General features: G+C 37.0%; 1 protein-coding gene across 4 annotated transcripts in view; it reads left to right on the top strand.

Annotated features, from left to right (window-relative positions):
* Window positions 1-17872, top strand: part of DPYD (dihydropyrimidine dehydrogenase) — a 567113-nt gene that overhangs the window by 166204 nt on the left and 383037 nt on the right. For all 4 annotated transcript variants that reach the window (XM_039339800.1, XM_039339803.1, XM_039339804.1 and 1 more), the window contains one exon: window positions 14824-14985. In XM_039339800.1, coding sequence (XP_039195734.1) covers window positions 14824-14985 — 162 coding nt within the window. The remainder of the gene's footprint in view (window positions 1-14823; window positions 14986-17872) is intronic.

Genomic DNA, 17872 nt, shown 5'->3' with positions numbered 1-17872 from the left:
CTTGTTTTCTGGTATATAGTGCATTTTAACTCTGGTCAGCAACACATCCCGTGGGAGCTTTTGCAGTAATATGATGCTGTTAGTTTGTTTGTTGCTTATTTATTTTTTTAATTTATATGCTCATATGTAATTTTATATTACTGTAATGCCATGGAAGTATTAACTAGCCGCCTTGTTCCCACTCACATCCAGAGTGGGTAGCAGACTTCAGAGCTTGGACTGGTGTTTTGAGATCAGAGAAGAGCAATAACATGGATGGGGCAGGAGATACCATGGTGCTTCCCCTGTATGTATTAACTGTCCACATGCTAAGAAAGTCCCCATGGTTTTAAAAAACAGACGTGCATGAGTGAGGTATGAGAAAGAACAATGCTCAGATTCCTACTGCATATTAGTGGCTTTATCATTTCTTCCTAAACAGGGTCTCCCATGAAATAATAAAGAGTCGGTAGAACTCTCAGGTATTCATTTAAGCAGCTTTCATTATAGCAGATTTTTTTTCTTCTTCTTCTTTTGCCAGAATCTAGCAAATGCATTCTTTTGTCAGGTATTTAAGAGCTTTATTGTATGGAGTGTGTTTTGCTGGAAAACTACTGTAGCAATCATAAAAGGTCAGGGATTCTTGTTCTCTAAAGCCTGAGGCGTTTCAGATATTTGCCGGGCGTGCACAATGTAGTCTCTTCTACATCGCATTTCCTGTAGATTTCAACTTGGCAAGAAAGGGGAGAATACTTTTCTAAGTGGAGAGGGTAATTGAATTGCCAGTCTCCGTGATTCATGCCTTGAAACTCTTTGTGAAAAAGATGCCACTCTATTGTAAATTAGTGCGATTCTGTACAGTCCAGGCCAAAACTTAACTTTCATTCCTTTTCATAAAAGAGGATTACATCTCTGCCTCCTAAAGGGTGAAGACTCCATTGGTGTGTCTTTCTGGGGGAGGGGTGCGGGGTCTGGATAGTCAAGTTCACACAGTTGAACTCTGTGTCGACAGATGAAACATACCTTTAGATGCCTCATCCTGTGCCTAGTGCTTTGGGTAACGGGCAAGCCATGGAGAGGAGAAAGACAACAAATAGAGTTTGCCCCAGTACAGATCATTTGCTACTAAAGATCAGATGCGTATGAAAGATTTTTTTTTTCTGAGAATCTTGAAAGGGTCATAATTTATTCATGCTTTCACCTAGACAAATCTTGTTAAAAAGCAAATGTTTGCTCTGTTATAAAAGAAGAAAAATCACATTAAAGAAGGCATGGCATTTTCTTGTTTATTTCTCATTTGTATTAATAGTACTTGCTCTTAACATGCCAGAGGCTAATATTATCATATCCAAGGGTGCATCGATCTATATATTCAATTGCCATTGATGTTTTTTTTAAAAAGACCCTTTTTAAGTTGTTGAAACAAATAGGAGCTCACATTTGTCTGTCTTTCTGTCTGTCTGTCTGTCTGTCTCTCTCTCTCTCTCTCCCTCTCTCTCTCTCTCTTTCTCTCTCTCTCTCTCTCTCTCTCTGTCATGTGTGAAGGGAGGTTGAGGAAGGGGGATATTCTATTTTCTTTTGGCTTCATGCCAACATTCCCCAAATTTGTTGTTATTTTCATTCTACCTTGCAGGAAGATGATACCTATGATGGTAGTCTTATTTTCCAACCAAATTTGAATTCTGAGGTATCTGGACATGGGGAAATAGAAAAGAAGAAAGGTTGGAAGCCAGCATAAATAGGGTTTTGCAGATCCTGCATTTCCCCAAAATTGGTTGCCGAGAGAATATGAGAGGCTGCAGAGAGGGTAGGAAGGGAAATCATCTTGCTCCTACTGTGAAACATTGCTGCCAGAAGAAAAACAATATCGAATCCCCCCCTCCCCCCAAAAGCAGATTATATCAAAGAACGGTCTTTCTTGCCATTGATAAAATAAAGTATCCAGCTTTACCTGTTTTGATATTGCTTTAAAAATGTTTGCTGGGTTCCTTATTTGCAAAGTTTTCATCTATTTTGTGAATGATGAATCTGACTATGCAAAGAAGCCACCATCCATAGCATTTTATTTATATTTAAATGAATTTTCCTGTGGATGGTCAATTTTGTTTCTTTTTCAGGTGGTGGCAAGCCTTTATGTCCATATACATCATCCATCATGGTTATTCTTCTGCAATTTGAAAATAACAAATAATGATTAGATGATGGGGGGGTTTTTTGAAAAAAAAATATGGATAAAGATAGTAGGCAATTATACATAATAATTAAGCACTGCTCTTGCTTAGACTATAGTGCAACGTGTACTCTATTTTGCAATAAATCCATTCAACATGAAATCCTAACCATGTCTGTTCAAATGTTTCGATATGAAAGAACCAGCTCACCAATTCCCAGATAGTGAATTTGAGCAATGTGCTCCGTCTGGATTTTGCAGTCATATGATCATGATAATCAAAACTAACTTAGTTAGCAAATGCTGAACAAAGGTAACATTACAAACTTAATGGATTACAAATATTTCTACTTGTTCAACTAATATGTACTTATAGAGCTGATAAGTAGCCTTATAACATCCCTACTAAAACCACCCCCCCCCAAAAAAAAATCCCATTTATTTGAAATGAAATTGTCAAGCTTAATTCAAAAATATCCTAAAAGTACTTTTTGTGAGATTAATCACATGTATTTCCAGGTGTATTTTCGTCTAAGAAGCATGTCTCTGCAGTTTGTATTCTGTCTCTTTTTATACTGTGTAACTGTTTGTCTAAATTGTTTACTAATATGCTTATTAAAGATTTTTATATGTAAAAGATAAACATGAAAACATATGAAGATATCTTGAAAAAAATAAAAGTGCAAAGGAACATACAGATTGAAAAAGAAGAAAAAGATAAGTAAAAAACAACTACAAATCTTTACAGCAGTTACAAACCAACTTAGTATCCTTTCTCCTTCTTTAACATTACATTACATTCTCTTCTGTCCCATATTCAACCCTTTTGAATCAGCAAATTATTTTTTCTGATTTCAGCAAAAAATCCTTATGGGTTTCTAGTCTTTTATGAAAGCTATATGTTATGTATACCTAACATTTCAAATGAATTTGTGAAAAATGAAATTTTAATAATTGTCGTTGGACCTTTGTTATGAAGCTGGTGCAGTCAAGACACTGACATAATTTGCACTTTGTGTCAATGCTGAATAGATTTGAGCTCTTCAATTAAACATTTTTTTTTAAAAATGTGACAAACTCTGAACGTTAATTAGGATGAAAGAAGATAAGATGGACTAAGCAGAAGAGGAAAATAAATTGGCAGAGTTCTTTATAGTAAATACACTTAGGGTGTTATTTAATTTGGCCCTTACCCATAGTTAAGTATATGGTAATTTTGGCTAAAAGTCTGACAAATGTATCTTGTTTATCATTTCAAGACAAGTGGAAATTGTACACTTAGTTCTTTTAACCTTATACATAATTCCTTTCCCTCCTTTTTTTTTTTTTTTGTTAATAGCTGTCATGAAAAGATTTCTGTCAGACTTAAAAATCTGCACATTTTAGTAGGTTGTGATTGGTGTATGCTCTATTACTCTGGAATGGATATATTTTAAATTTCTTTATTCTTTTTCTTTCACTTCCTGCAGATTTCATTACTGTTTGTTTCCTTCACCTACCCACCACTGTTTTTTAATCTGATTCCCATTTCAGAATCTCTCAGATTGCATCAGTGGTAGCTATGGAAGCTACTGACTACGTGGCTAAGGAAGATGGACTTGTAGTCCCGCAAAAAATCTGGGGCATCAGATTGGAAAATGCTACTCTGACTCCTTGTTATGCCAACTTTTCATGTCATTCCCTCCTTTTATGCTCTCTTTGTCTCTCTTTTTATTTATTATGGTGCTTCCTTCTCTCTTCCCCTTCCCTCTGTTTTGTGTTTAATTCTATCACTTAAGATTTAAAATGTAATGAAACATAGACGTTAGACACAAGAGGGCCTGTTCTCAAAATGACAGCTCAAATTGTGCATGCAAATTGGAGACTGTGTGTGAAAGTCTGTACTCATTTGCACAAGCCATGCGCGCTCATGCATGCCATTTAAAACTGCTACATTTAATTTTAATAAGTGAGGCTTCAAGAAAATGTCTTTAATTTTTGAGGCAGGATAGATGTCACCTACATGCCACTAAAAATTGTTGCCAAAAATCACCTGCCACAGTTCAGAAGCAAAATGATACATGGAATCATTAGCATGAAGAACTGATTTTTGTAAAAAAACAAAAAAACAAAACCAACCCCCCAAAAAACCTACAGCTACTATGCACTGAGTTATAATTACATAGAAATATGCATTTTAATTAACCTTTCTAGTAGGATTTCTGAGGCATGGGATTTTTTTTTTAAGTTCAGTTTTATTGAGTTTTTTTTTTTTTTTATTCTCCCTGCTCATCTTGATCTTTTTCCAGGTCACTAAGTACAAATGCATTCAAGAGAAAAGTAAGGATGTTGTTAATGTATTTGAAATACTGACTTTTCTTAAGATGTCTATCAGCACTTAATGTACTAGGATGGCTGACAGCTGGTTTCGGTTGCCATAGCGTAATTATGTAGAATAGACTGTCTCTATGACACTGTTTCAATGAAAGAATATCTCGCATTCTAGATGACAAAGACTAAATGACATTACAAGAACCAGCATACGGTTCTTTTTCTTTAGCTGTGTAAAACTGTAGCACTGTTTTGATGATGCAAGTCAAATGATGTGATGTAAAGATCAATGGCTAAAATAAAATACATATTGATAGCCTGTCATAGTCTCCGTTCATTTGTTCTATCTCTTCCTCTATTGTTAGGAAGCACGCTACTAGCAGGATACTATTTAAAATAAGGTTTAAAAACTCATGATTCTTAACTTCCAAATTTAAAGCATGTATCATCTTCCTAAATCTGATCAGTTAACTAATTAGTTAGGTTAATGCAGTCTCCTGATGTCCTCAAAGACAAATGGTTGTCACCTCAAGTTGTCCCCAACCATGGACTTGGAGTTGTTCCAAGTATAATCTTCCATTTTTTTTAGTCCATCCATCCACCCCATCCATTACTTTATCTTCTGGTTGCCTCAACTATGATCATGATAATTTCTTCCAGTGCATAATTTAATTGCAACTGATTATGGATTACAAGGTGGCTCCATCGAGATGCAAGGATGACACAGACTTCCCAAACAAACTGAATGCATTTTTTGGTAGATTTGAGGCATCAAATAGCACTCCTGATAGGAAAGCAGTGCCCCATCCTGATGAGCAAGTGCCAAGCTTTGATGTCACCTTTGTCCGGAAAACACTGCAGACAGTTAACATTTGGAAAGCAGCAGGCCCAGATAACATCCCTGGACATGTCCTCAGGGAATGCGTAGGGGAGCTGGCTTGTGTTCTCATAGATATTTTCAACATCTCATTGCAGCAGGCAATGGTCCCATCATGTTTTAAGATGGCCATCATCTTGCCAGTGCCAAAAAAGTCCACAATTACAAGCCTCAATAATTACCGTCTGGTTGTACTGACATCCACCATCGTGAAATGCTTTGAGAAGCTGATAACGGACACTATTGTATCTAGCCTCCCGCCAGCTTTTGACCCACTTCAGTTTGCCTACTGACCAAATCACTCTACGGAGGATGCTATTTCTTCCGCTCTCCATCTGAGCCTGAAGCACTTAGAAGAAAGAAATACTCATATGCGTTTGCTGTTTATTAACTTCAGTTCGGTGTTTAACACAATCATTCCCCAGCATCTAGTAGACAAACTGGGCCCTTTAGGCTTAAACTCTCCTTTGTGCAACTGGATTCTTGATTTTCTTACCAACAGGCCCCAATATGTGCGAGTTGGAACAAATACCTCTAATACCATTTTCTTGAGCACAGGTTCTCCTCAGGGCTGTGTCTTAAGTCCGCTGCTGTTCACCCTGTTAACTCATGACTGTTGTGCCAGGTTTGCCACCAACTATATTGTGAAGTCCGCAAATGACACAACAGTAGTGGGCCTTATTCAGGATGACAAGGTGGAAGCTTACCGCAAGGAGGTTGAAGGATTGGTGAACTGGTGTAAGGAAAACAGCCTAGTTCTAAATACCGGAAAACCCAAAGAGATTATTGTTGATTTCAGAAAAGTCAGGCACAGCCACGCTTCTCTGTGCATAAATGATTCACCTGTGGAGATGGTTACCAGCATCAAATTGCTGGGTGTGTAGCTAACAAGTAGGCTGACTTGGTCGCTCAACAGTGAGAAATTAGTGAAGCGGACACAGCAGCGCCTGCATTTTCTACGCCGCATGAGAAAAGCACATCTTCCTTCCCCTGTCCTGACCACTTTCTACAGGGGGACAATTGAGAGCATCCTGTCATACAGCATCACAGTCTGGTTTGGAGGCATCACTGCTTCAGACAGGAAGGTGGTGCAGAGAGTGATGAGAATGGCTGAAAAGATCATTGGCAGTTCCCTCCCTCCCATCCAGGACATAGCACAGAAGCGCTGCTTGAGCAGGGTTCCTAAGATTATCTGGGATACTACACATCCTCTTCACGACCTGTTTTCCTTGTTACCTTCTGGGAGGAGGCTTTGTGGTATCCGAATCAGAACATCCAGATTCAGCCAGAGTTTCATTCCATACAGCTGTGATGGCGAACCTATGGCACGGGTGCCATAGGCAGCACTCGAAGCCCTCTCTGTGGGCACATGTGTCATTGCCCCAGCCTTGCCTCCCTCGTAACCCCCTCACCAGCAGCCCCCGTGGAGGAGAGTCGCCCCCAAGCGTGGACCATGCGGAGCAGTGCAGCCAAGGACATGGCAGCCAGACAGAGTAGACAAGACTCTGCCCTCATGCCCCATCGTGCACAGTTGATGCTGCGGGGCGTGGGCAAAGGGCGTTCCCCCCCATGGTGCTGCTGGGCAATCTGCAGCGGGCCCTGGAGGCGGTGAGTGGCCCTGTGGGCAGGCGGGGTGGGGGCGGAGCAAGGGTGGGCAGGGGGTGGGGCAGGGGTGGGGCAGGGGGTGGAGCAGAGGCGGGGCCAGTTTTGGGGCATTCGGTCTCTAAAAGGTTCGCCATCACTGCCATACAGCATTAACCTTGCGAATTCTCAAGCTTCCTCCTTCCGTATATATTCAAGATGGACAATATTTAATATTTATTTGCTACAGTATATGTAGGGATGTGGGTCTATACATATGTTGTTCATAGTATGTTTAGGTGTGTGTCATGTATGTGAGAGCGGGCAACTAAATTTCATTTTTTATGTGTGCCATTGTGCTCACAGTATAAAAATGACAATAAAGGTTATCTTATCTTATCTTATCTTATCTTATCTTATCTTATCTTATCTTATCTTATCTTACTGATGGTTGAAGTAAGTGAGTGTCTGCTTTCAGGTTATTGCCTTGAAGGAGTAGTTAGTCTTTATTTGATGCAGAATAATAATAATAATAATAATAATAATAATAATAATTATTATTATTATTATTATTATTATTATTATTATTTGCAATCCACACTTTAACAGTATCTGTCTTTTGTTGCTCATTCTTTCTTACCATCCAGATTTCACAAATTTACATTATCACTGGAAAACCATAGCTTTAACTATGTTATATTTGTTGTCATGGAAATAATCTTATAGTTCATGATCTTGTATAATTCTTTTTCACTAAGATTAATTTTCTTTATTATTCTAGCACATTGTCCATCTTTAACTATTCATGAGACCAGTCTACTTGTGAATGCTTAGCATTGTTCTCTGGTCACTAGAAGAGTGTTTTCTGATGTACCAATAGCAATAGCTTATATACCACTTCCCAGTGCTTTAAAGCCTTCTCTGGGTGGTTTTACCTCCAGTAATCTGGCTCCTCATTTTGCTGACCTCGGAAAGATGGAAGGCTGAGTCAACCTTGAGCCGGTGAGTATCGAACTGCTGACAGCCAGCACTCAGCAGAATTAGCCTGCAGGACTGCATTCTAACCATTGGGCCACTATGGCTCATTGTCTGGCACCAAATTCTATCCAAACATTTCAATATGTCAGACTTTATACAGGCCAGTAATGGAACTAAAATGCTGAGATTCAAGAATATAGTCCAGCTCTTTTATGAAGGAAAATGGCTCCTGAAAACTGGATTCAGCTTCTATGAATGGCAGTCCCCAAATTCAAATCCTATATGTCTTTTTCAGATCTTTAGGTCTTAAGGGACTGAAAAATCACAGAAATGATTGACACTTGTACATTATTATTATTAGCAGTCTGGTCTGGTCTTTGGCCCTTTGCTCTTGTCAGCAGTATGAAGTGATCTGACACTACCTGCAGTGATCCCATACCCAGTTATCTGGAGGTGAATTTAGCTAAATTCAGTGGAGGTTTTTAGTAATAATGGTGGAGAAATAATTTGATTTGCACTTTAAAATAGTTTGGTCTAATTCAGTCTGGTTGCATGATTAAAATGCATTGGAAAGCATAAAAAGAAAACTGGGTATATAATTCAAGTACATATAAAGTGTACTTAACGTTAAATACAAATATACTGTAGGTAAAATACCTCATTTCTTTTTTGTTCCAAAATACATTATGCAGACTTTGACAGATTTTTTTTTCTATTACAGTAATAGAAAAAAATGTTCTATTACTGTAATAGAACAAATTTGTGCTTCTACAAATTTGAAAGTTATAGAAGTTATGTTCTGGAATAACATATACGGTACTGCAATGCCAGTCCATAGTCTTATCTTCTAACTTGAAAGAAAGCTGCACTGAATATAGTGACATTTGTGTTTGAATATTGTGCCTAATAATATTCCGTTTAGCCACCTTTGCAAACAACGAGCCGCACATTCTAGTTTATTAAACTATAATTTAAGCCAGCATGGTTCGTTGCTTCTTTGCTTCTATCTTTAAATGGTAAATAAGACAGAGGTAATTTAACTTGATGTTTATATCTGGGATCACAGTTTATTGGTTAGAAACTAGCCAAGGTTCTTTATGAATTTAAAATTAATTTTATATCATCATCATCATTTTAGCCATTGTCTATCCACTGTAGGATGAAGGCCTGTTTCCAACCCATATGGTCCTGAGCTTTTTTTCCCCCAATTGGGCCCGCAATATTTGCTGATGTCGTCAATCCATCTTGTTTTAGGTCTCTTTCGTAGACGCTTTTTGTCAAGCAGAATCCAAATTTTACATATTGACTTATTAATGAGTAGAACATAATCTTAGGTTTGGACATCATTCACTCTTTAATGACAACCTGTAAGAAATCAGTTTGCTCCTTGTTAACTCAGTTTATAGTTTTATGAGCCATATGGTTTAATAAAGTCTCCTTCAAAGTCTAAAAATGATAATGTGGAAAAAAAAACTTCAGCAACCAGGTGCTCCAATATAGGACACAGTGTTGTCTGGATCTTCTTAGAGAGAAGACTTTGCCAGGACAATAATTTTGAGCTTTTTGTGATTGAATCTTTGATCTTTTGTGGATTAAAATCTTCAATCTTTCCTAGATTATACCAAGACTAGCAAATGTCAAGGTTTTGACTAACGAACCCAACCAAGTAAACACCGATGGAGACGATCCAATCTCTTTATGCAAAACTTTATTGAGTGCATCATTTCGGCACGATTAAAAGCAAAACCAGCTCCTGTTATTTCCTGCACTAACCACTCTAATTAAAATATACAATTTTCCCTCCCCTGTTAGTGCATGTCACATTGCCCAATCAAGTGTCAAAAGTTTGTTATGAGAAAGTGTCTTTGTGGATTGGTAAACACCTGCTGAAACGTCCTTGGTTCACACGGTTGGATTTTTTGATGTCTGGAGTCTGCATTCCATTTTCCCCCTCCTCTCCCGCCCTAGTACATTGGCAAGCAGGGATGGAGAATAGAATTGGGGGCTCTTTTGAAGACATTTATTTTCAGCTCCTTCTCTTATTGTGTTTACGTATATTGTCTTAGAAGGAAAGTTTCATTAAAATTAGATGGATCTACTTTTGAGCAAAGACCGCTTTGGGCTCATTGATGGATAATGATAGGCATTCCTTCTATCCTAATTATGTAGAACACAACCTTAGCGATGGAGTCTAGAAGGCATTCTATTGGGGGAGATTGCATTATGTATTTGAAAAACCTACAGATCAGAAAATCTCTGCTGGGTGCATACATAATGTGTGCCGGAACCAGAGGAAAATCTAAATGGTAGGAGCATTTCCTGATAGAAAATGTAATTTCTTCTGGCCTAATAGTTATTGATCCAACATCTTTTAATAGGTTTTTCCAAGTAAAAACATTCTCATTTACATGCATATGATGTAATACTTCCAAGTGATACATGCAAAGATCTGCCTCTGTCTGCTACCAATTATTGATGTCTGATTAAGACTGGCTTCTATTCTTTTGGTTACCAATGCAGTGCTTATTGGCATTTTGATAAAGGGAAGCATGAAACATCCTGTCCACTTAGATGCATGTTTTGCTGTGGAATTGCCCAACAGAAGGCATTTTGTAAACAAAGCATGAACAGGCATCTGCTAAATTAAAAACATTTACAAAGCATTCTAATATCTAAGACTCTTTTCATTCATGAATAATGGTGAGAACTGGACCTGTTTGAATAATCGTAACTCATTTTTGGTCCTATCTTGCAAGTACAGGCTTGGAATCCTGCTGCTTACTTCAGTTAAATCATCTTAGGAGAACCCGGCCCGTGTTGATAGGGCTGTGGTGCTTGCACTAAGCCAGCTGACTGAATTCTTAATAAATATGAATATGTCTCGCTTGGTCATTCACAGAGTTTAGAATTTTGTGCTCGTTAACAGGAAGCAAAGCAAAAGGAATTAAAATTGAGGAAGAAAAGAGTGGCCGGGTAGGAAGCTAGTTGTACAATGGAGTTAAATAGATGCTTTTCAATTTCCCACTTTAGGACTCAGAGGGTGAGGCCCAAAGTCACCCAACTTTAAGCCTAAGGAAGGAATAGAATCTGGGTCTCCCCTCTTTTAGCAAGCACAGTAACATACACCTTGCTGGCATTCTCTTTTTCTCTAACATATGCATATTTATTTATTTATTAAATTTATATGCTGCTCATCTCCCTGTCGAGGAGACTTTGGACAGCTTACAGAAAAAGTAAAAAGATAAATATAGAAACAATTCAGTTTTTTTTTTAAAGAAACTATATAAAAATGGATGGCACTGGGATGAGATCATTTTACCCAAGCATCTCTAGTGGTGGATGCCTACAGCAGAGCCTCAGGCCAACTGGCAAAACCAGGTTTTGATACTTTTCCAGAAGGCCAAAAGGATGGGAGCAGTTCTCACCTCTGTGGTAGAGTGTTCCACAGGACCAAGGCCATAGAGGAGAAGGCTCTTCTCCTTCATCCCACCTACCAGAATTCTTTAGTAGATGGGGTCCATAGTGGGTGCTTTTCTGTGGGACGAATGGAGCAGGTGAGTCCCATTGGATTGTTGGTCATTAGTCCTATTTATATGCTTATATGTGTAATTGTATAAGACAGTAAGGAAGTGCATGGTAGATATGGTTGCAATGAATTTCAGTTCTTGTAAAAAGTTATAGTCTATTGCACACAAGTTAGCAAAAAAGAAGTTTTAGTTCACAGACAACTGGTTAGTTTTTATAGTGTTGTTTATATCTTGTGTCTTTTAATTAATATTAATATCTTTCATTGTTTTCATGATCTCTGAAATAATTTTAAATAGTGCTAAAATATACCAGCCACAATGCTGTTCAGAATTTACTTGCTGTATTCTTCTTTAATTTGTTTGCTATATTATTCTTTAATAAAATGGTAGCTCATGATGCATATTTCCCAGTGGTTACATGGGCCACGTAAACTGTACATAATAGGTTTAAATGCAATGAATAATGCATCTTGGCATAAATTTAATCACAATAATAACCCAGTAACAGAGGAAAACATTCAACATTTGAATTTACATAATGGAAGAATTCTAATGAAGATGCCACACAAGTAAATTAGTACATGAAAATTTGTCTTTTAACTGTTATATAATTAATTGGTTTTAACAAGAAAAAATAAGCACCTGTTGAATAGGTTGCAGAGAACATTCTATCAATGTATTAAAATGACTCTACGTTTGCATGTGCTGATTTGGCATTTATAAGTAAATACCTTTTTAAATTTCAGCTTTAGTGTAAAAGACATCTGGTTTGATATTTCAATTTTCATCATGTACTAAAAACTCTAACATTCTGACAAATAAATTGAGTTATATTTTCATGCATTACTTCCTTTAAAATGACAATATGTAACTTGATGGTTACCATCTAGATTAGCTAGAATGTTAATGTAAGGCAGTATGCAAGAATGATGGAACAAGACCAGCCCACTCTCCATCTGTTTCTTTTTTATCATTGTGCCCGAAGCTTTGAAAGCAACTTATTGCTTCACATATTTTAAAATTAATCTTTTCAACAAATATTTTGTCAAAGCTGCTTAATAATTTCTTCCAATTGTCTGTTTGTCATAAGAGAGAGTGGACAATTGAATGGAATGTATCCGTGAAGTATAAAAATGGAGAAGACTTGCATGTGTATTTCTGGCTCTTTCTTTGTCTCTAGTAGTTGACCAGCTGTGAGTACAGCTGCTTCAAATAATTATAGATAACCAGTTATTTTCTTCCATAAATTTGGAATATTGATTTCTTACTGAACTCAAAATGTTTTCGTCAAACATGTGATACTCTTTAATGCTCCAATCATACAGCATGTAGCTTGCCTTATTACAAGATTTGTTATCTCATATGTTTTCATGCAAGCTTCTACTTCTACTAATTTATCTGGGAGTTTCTATGATAGGAAGATTATTTTCTATATTTTTCAGCCTGGTTTATTTTCTTGTCTTGTTCGTGATTTTTAAATCAGACTCTTCTGGCTTTTGATCTGATTGAATTTCTGACTGAAGCCGGAATCTTTCTATTGAAACTGCCATAGGAGGGAAGAACTGAAGAAAGGATCTAGGCAGGGCCTGTCCAGTGCCGGGGAAATCAGGAGATTCAGGCAGTTCAAATGAGTATAAAGATTTATTGTAAGCTTAAGCTCTCTACAAGAATCTGACCAACTAGCCATTAGGGGAAATGAGCAGGAGATAAGAGAGGCATTCAAGGTGGGCTGGACTTAGCTCTCTTGCAGGCATACAGAGACTCATGATTTATGACGTGTTTGACCCCTCCCTTAGGCTCAGCCTGGTCATCTCCTCCAAGGCCACTGCTACCACTTGTCAAGTCTATGGAGATTCTCAGTCATCCAGGTCACGGTTGTCCCAAAGGTGCTTTTTCTGAAAGGCAACTGAACTTTGTTTTTCCTTGAAGACATTTTGCTTCTCATCCAAGAAACCTCTTCAATTCTGACTTAACAGAGCTTAATGATTGTAAGGAAAATGGCAGACTCAAGTAGAAAATGGAAGCCTTTAGCCCTCATGCATGATTAGAGTTTTGTAAGTTATAGTGTATGCAGCGTCTAATAGTCAACCAAACCAAACTATTGTCAGAAGGTCTTTTATACCATGAAGCATGGAAACTGCAGAAATAGGCGGGTAGGCTAAGCATTTGAAGTAGCTTTCTAACTCCTCCAAAATTATTTTCCTCTTACATTTTTTAATTAATATATCTAGTAGTCTTGCCCAGTATATTTAGTTGCTTCTCCTATAAAGTTCAGCCACAAATAGAAAAATAAAAAGAAGGAAGAAAATTTGATGAATGGAAATTAATTGCCTTCATGCTTCTCCAACGTATAGCTTTTAGATAAATTAAATTTCATTTATTAGATTTTTATCCTGCCTTTATTACATTTGTAACTCTAAGCAATGAGCATACATAATACTCCTTCCTTCCCCCCCAAAAAAACAACAGCCCAGTGAGGAGGGCTGGCCTAAAGAAAAGGGCTTTCATGCCTAAGGCAGTACTAGAACTTACAGTCTCCTGGTTCTAAGTTAGCACCTTAACCACTACACAAAACTATTTTTCAAGTAATTTCTCAGATTTCATATCAGTCCAATGTTTCAATCAGTGTGTTGGAAAAGACTGCTCTAATAAGAGCAATATTTAGTATGTCTTTCATTTCATTTCAGATTGCAAATTTGAGGGGGAGGGGTGGAATTCCTCACTATATGTTTCTATATATTATAACTAATATGTTGGGAGATACAGCATTCAGATGTTGATGCAAAACAAAATACAACACTTACTAGATGGTGAGGTATTTGGTGTGAGGTGAACCAGCATGAAGCTGCCCTTAGTCTCTCCAGTCGGTGATCTGACTAAATCTTTGGTAATGTACCAACATTATGTGTCTGTTTTATACATTAATAAGTCTGCTTTGCCAAAGATCAGTAGTGAAGCTTACGGATATGTGATCAGTAATAATGAAAGGAAGTATCTGGATAGATCTTTCAGATGAGATTAACATTCTGTATTATCTTGCAATTTTATTTAGCTAATTGATTTAGGATTGTAGGGTTCCATTTTAGATACTTTCACAGATTCAGTAATATTTCTATATAGAGATAATTTTGCTATGAATAGATGGGGAAGAAGCTTAAAATCTATCTCAGCTAATAAGAAAATTTCAGTCTTTAAAAGATACACATAATTGAGAGTGGATTTAAAATTTGTGAGAATAGGTAATGTGTGACTTTTTTTGTATGAAATCATATAGTATTGTGAAATTTTGTATGGCTAACGCAGCACATGTTATACAGATAAAATAATGCAAGCAGCTTGTCTAGCATTCAATATTTCCTCTAATATGATATTTCAGTGGGTTTTTTTCCCTGTTTCTGCAGAATTACTATGGAGCTGCCAAAATGATATTTTCTGACAATCCACTTGGACTATCATGTGGGATGGTGTGTCCAACTTCTGATCTTTGTGTGGGAGGATGCAATTTATATGCCACTGAAGATGGACCAATTAATATTGGTGGACTGCAGCAATTTGCTACAGAAGTAAGTAAAATGTACATTTATTTTTCCTTCTTCTCTATGCATGAGATTTTTCAGTAGTTCTTTTCTTTTGGAACCTAATTAAAGCAGATGTGATAAGATTCCTTTTCTTCATATAGAACACAAAACAGAGAGTTATTAGCAATTAAGAAATTAGTTTTGTTCTAAAGTAATCCCTGCACAACATTTATAAAAATATAATTTATTCAGGTTTTCAGCCCCACATATAACTTTCATGATAGATTTACAAGTATAAATTTAATTGGATCTACACCATGTTAGTTACATTGATTTTTTTTTCATTTTCATCATTATTTCACTTATTAAACTAAAATTCAGCTACCATAATCTGTATTCAAAATGTAATAATTCTAATGGAAAATAAGAGGCATTAACAAAGTCTCACCTGTAAGAAAGAAAAGACTCAATAGGATGCTCAGACATTAAAAAAAAAAAAAAAAGGCAGGCCGATGCCACTACTTGAAAAATCCAATGTTTTAGTCACCTGAATGTCAGACATGGAATATTCGAAAATGATTTTGAAATATTCTAGCCCTAAGTCATCAACATCTTTGAAGGTAACTGTAAGGACGTGCCCCAGCTAGACCTCTCAGGAAAGCATGACTACCATGTGGTTAATCAAAAGGAATATCAAGGAATATCCAAGGAATACCGAGACCTCAGAGATGTGTTTAGCAAAAAGGCCTCGGATGAACTCCCAGACTTACTGAGTGTGCTATAGAAATCTCACCGGTGCCAAGCTGCCAAAACAAAAACTGTACTCAATGACACTCAGGGAGCTGGAGGAACTGTGATTGTTCATTGATTAAAAACTAGCCCAAGGCTTCATTCAACCAGCCTGTCTCTGGGTTGCAGCCCCAGTCCTGTCCCAGGAAAAGAAGGACGGATCCCTTTGTCTATGTGTGGACTATAGAGGGCTAAACACGGTCTATGTAGAGAATGTTTACCCCCTGCCTCTGATGAAAGACATGCTAGTCTACCTGGCCAAAGGCAAAATCTTTACTAAACTGGGAGGTATATTACTATGTAAAGATCAGAGAGGGGGACGAATGGAAAACTCTGTTCAACTGCCCACTGGATTGTTTCCAATTCAAGATGCTACCTTTTGGGCCGCAGGGGGTCCTATGGCTGTACTCATGCAATTGATTAATGAAGTCCTACATGAGTAATAATTACAATTTTTACATTTGTTTCCAAGAAACAGGTAGCTAGTGCTGATTTAATAATACAATACTGAATATCATGCTGAAAAGTTTTATACTCAAAACTACAAAAATTGATCTGAATATGAGAAAATCAGTTATTGCTTTATTAGGACTGAATTTGAGCATACCACTCTCATTTGAATAAGGTTGAATTTTGTGAGCTTCATTTTTTTGTTGAAACTTTCTTGCTTTACAAAATAAGACTTTCATTCAATTACAGTCGGCATGCTATGATAATGAAATTGGCCTTATTGGTCTTTGTTTAAGTTTTGGTCACTTACAAGTTTATATTGAATTTGTTATTATATAGTGTGCTACTCACAAATCCATTACACTATTAATTTTTGGAATAAGCAACTTTTTTTTCAGGCACAGAAAGGAATAAACAATAGTAATCAAGTAAATTGAAGGATGAGATCAGCTAAACCAGGGGTCCCCAACCTTGGCAACTTTAAGATTTGTGGACTTCAACTCCCAGAATTCCCCAGCCAGCCATACTGGCTGGGAAATTCTGGGAGTTGAAGTCCACAGGTCTTAAAGTTGCCAAGGTTGGGGACCCCTGAGCTAAACAATCCCATATGCCTCTCTGTGCATTTTCTTTTATTCTTTAAACTTCTCACCTTTCTACATGTTATAAGGTTTTCTTCATCAAAACTCTTTTTTTTTTTGGTCTCTCCCTTCCTCTGAATTCCTTCCTTCCTTCTTCATATAATTGCTTTGCATTCCAATCTCTATTCATTCTTTCTGTATTGCTATACCACCTCCATAAAGGTTTTTCATATTGGTCATACATTTTTCTATTCAGTATACATTCATTCCATGCATATTCATTCTTAACTCTATCTCTTCTTGTTTTATTATTTCCCCTGCCCAAGTATCTAATTCTTATTACATTCAACTTACTTTTATGGAGTCATATCAGCTCTCACTATCATGTAACAAAATAGGCAGAAGCACACTCCTTTGCACAGCTATTTTCACTTATTATGACAAACATTCATTCTTTTCATACTCTATCCAACCCCTTTCTACCATCTTTTTCAGGTTTTATAGTTTTTCAGTTTTTGGACTTTTTAGTAAACATTTTTAAAAGCCACACAAATTCATCTTTATCCTTTATCCTGTTTTTGCCATGTATTACATTGTCATTCTCTCCATTCTTACTACCAAACACAGTGACTTTGATCTTTGACACATTAATTTTCAGATCTATAGCCCCTACTGCATTATGTAATTACCTGCAAATTATTTGGATTCTCAACCATTCATATCTGCATACAAAAGTACACGTACATTCATGGCAAAAGCGTTTCTTTCAATTTCACTCTGGCATCACCATCATTCCTATAAAAATCTCTAAATACTACTCCTAGCATTTTGTTACTTTACTTTGATCTCAAATCTTTTCATCATTTTTATTTTTCATTCCGTGCATCTCCTGGAAGCCCTAGTTTAAACTTCTTCACCCACTTTCAAAACAATTTTATCTTGTATTTGCCACTTTTAATATTAACTATTTTTTCACCACAATCTCTCTCTCTCTCTCTCTCTCTGTCTGTCTCTCTCTCTCTCTCTCTCTCTCTCTCTCACACACACACACACACACACACACACAAAGAGAGAGAGAGAGAGAGAGAGAGACAGAGACAGAGAGATATCGCAAG

The sequence above is a fragment of the Crotalus tigris genome, unplaced genomic scaffold (genome assembly GCF_016545835.1).
Source record: "Crotalus tigris isolate CLP2741 ecotype Arizona unplaced genomic scaffold, ASM1654583v1 scf7180000017739.2905288, whole genome shotgun sequence".
Taxonomy (NCBI): Eukaryota; Metazoa; Chordata; class Lepidosauria; order Squamata; family Viperidae; genus Crotalus; species Crotalus tigris.
This window is presented reverse-complemented; position numbering and strand designations above follow the sequence as displayed.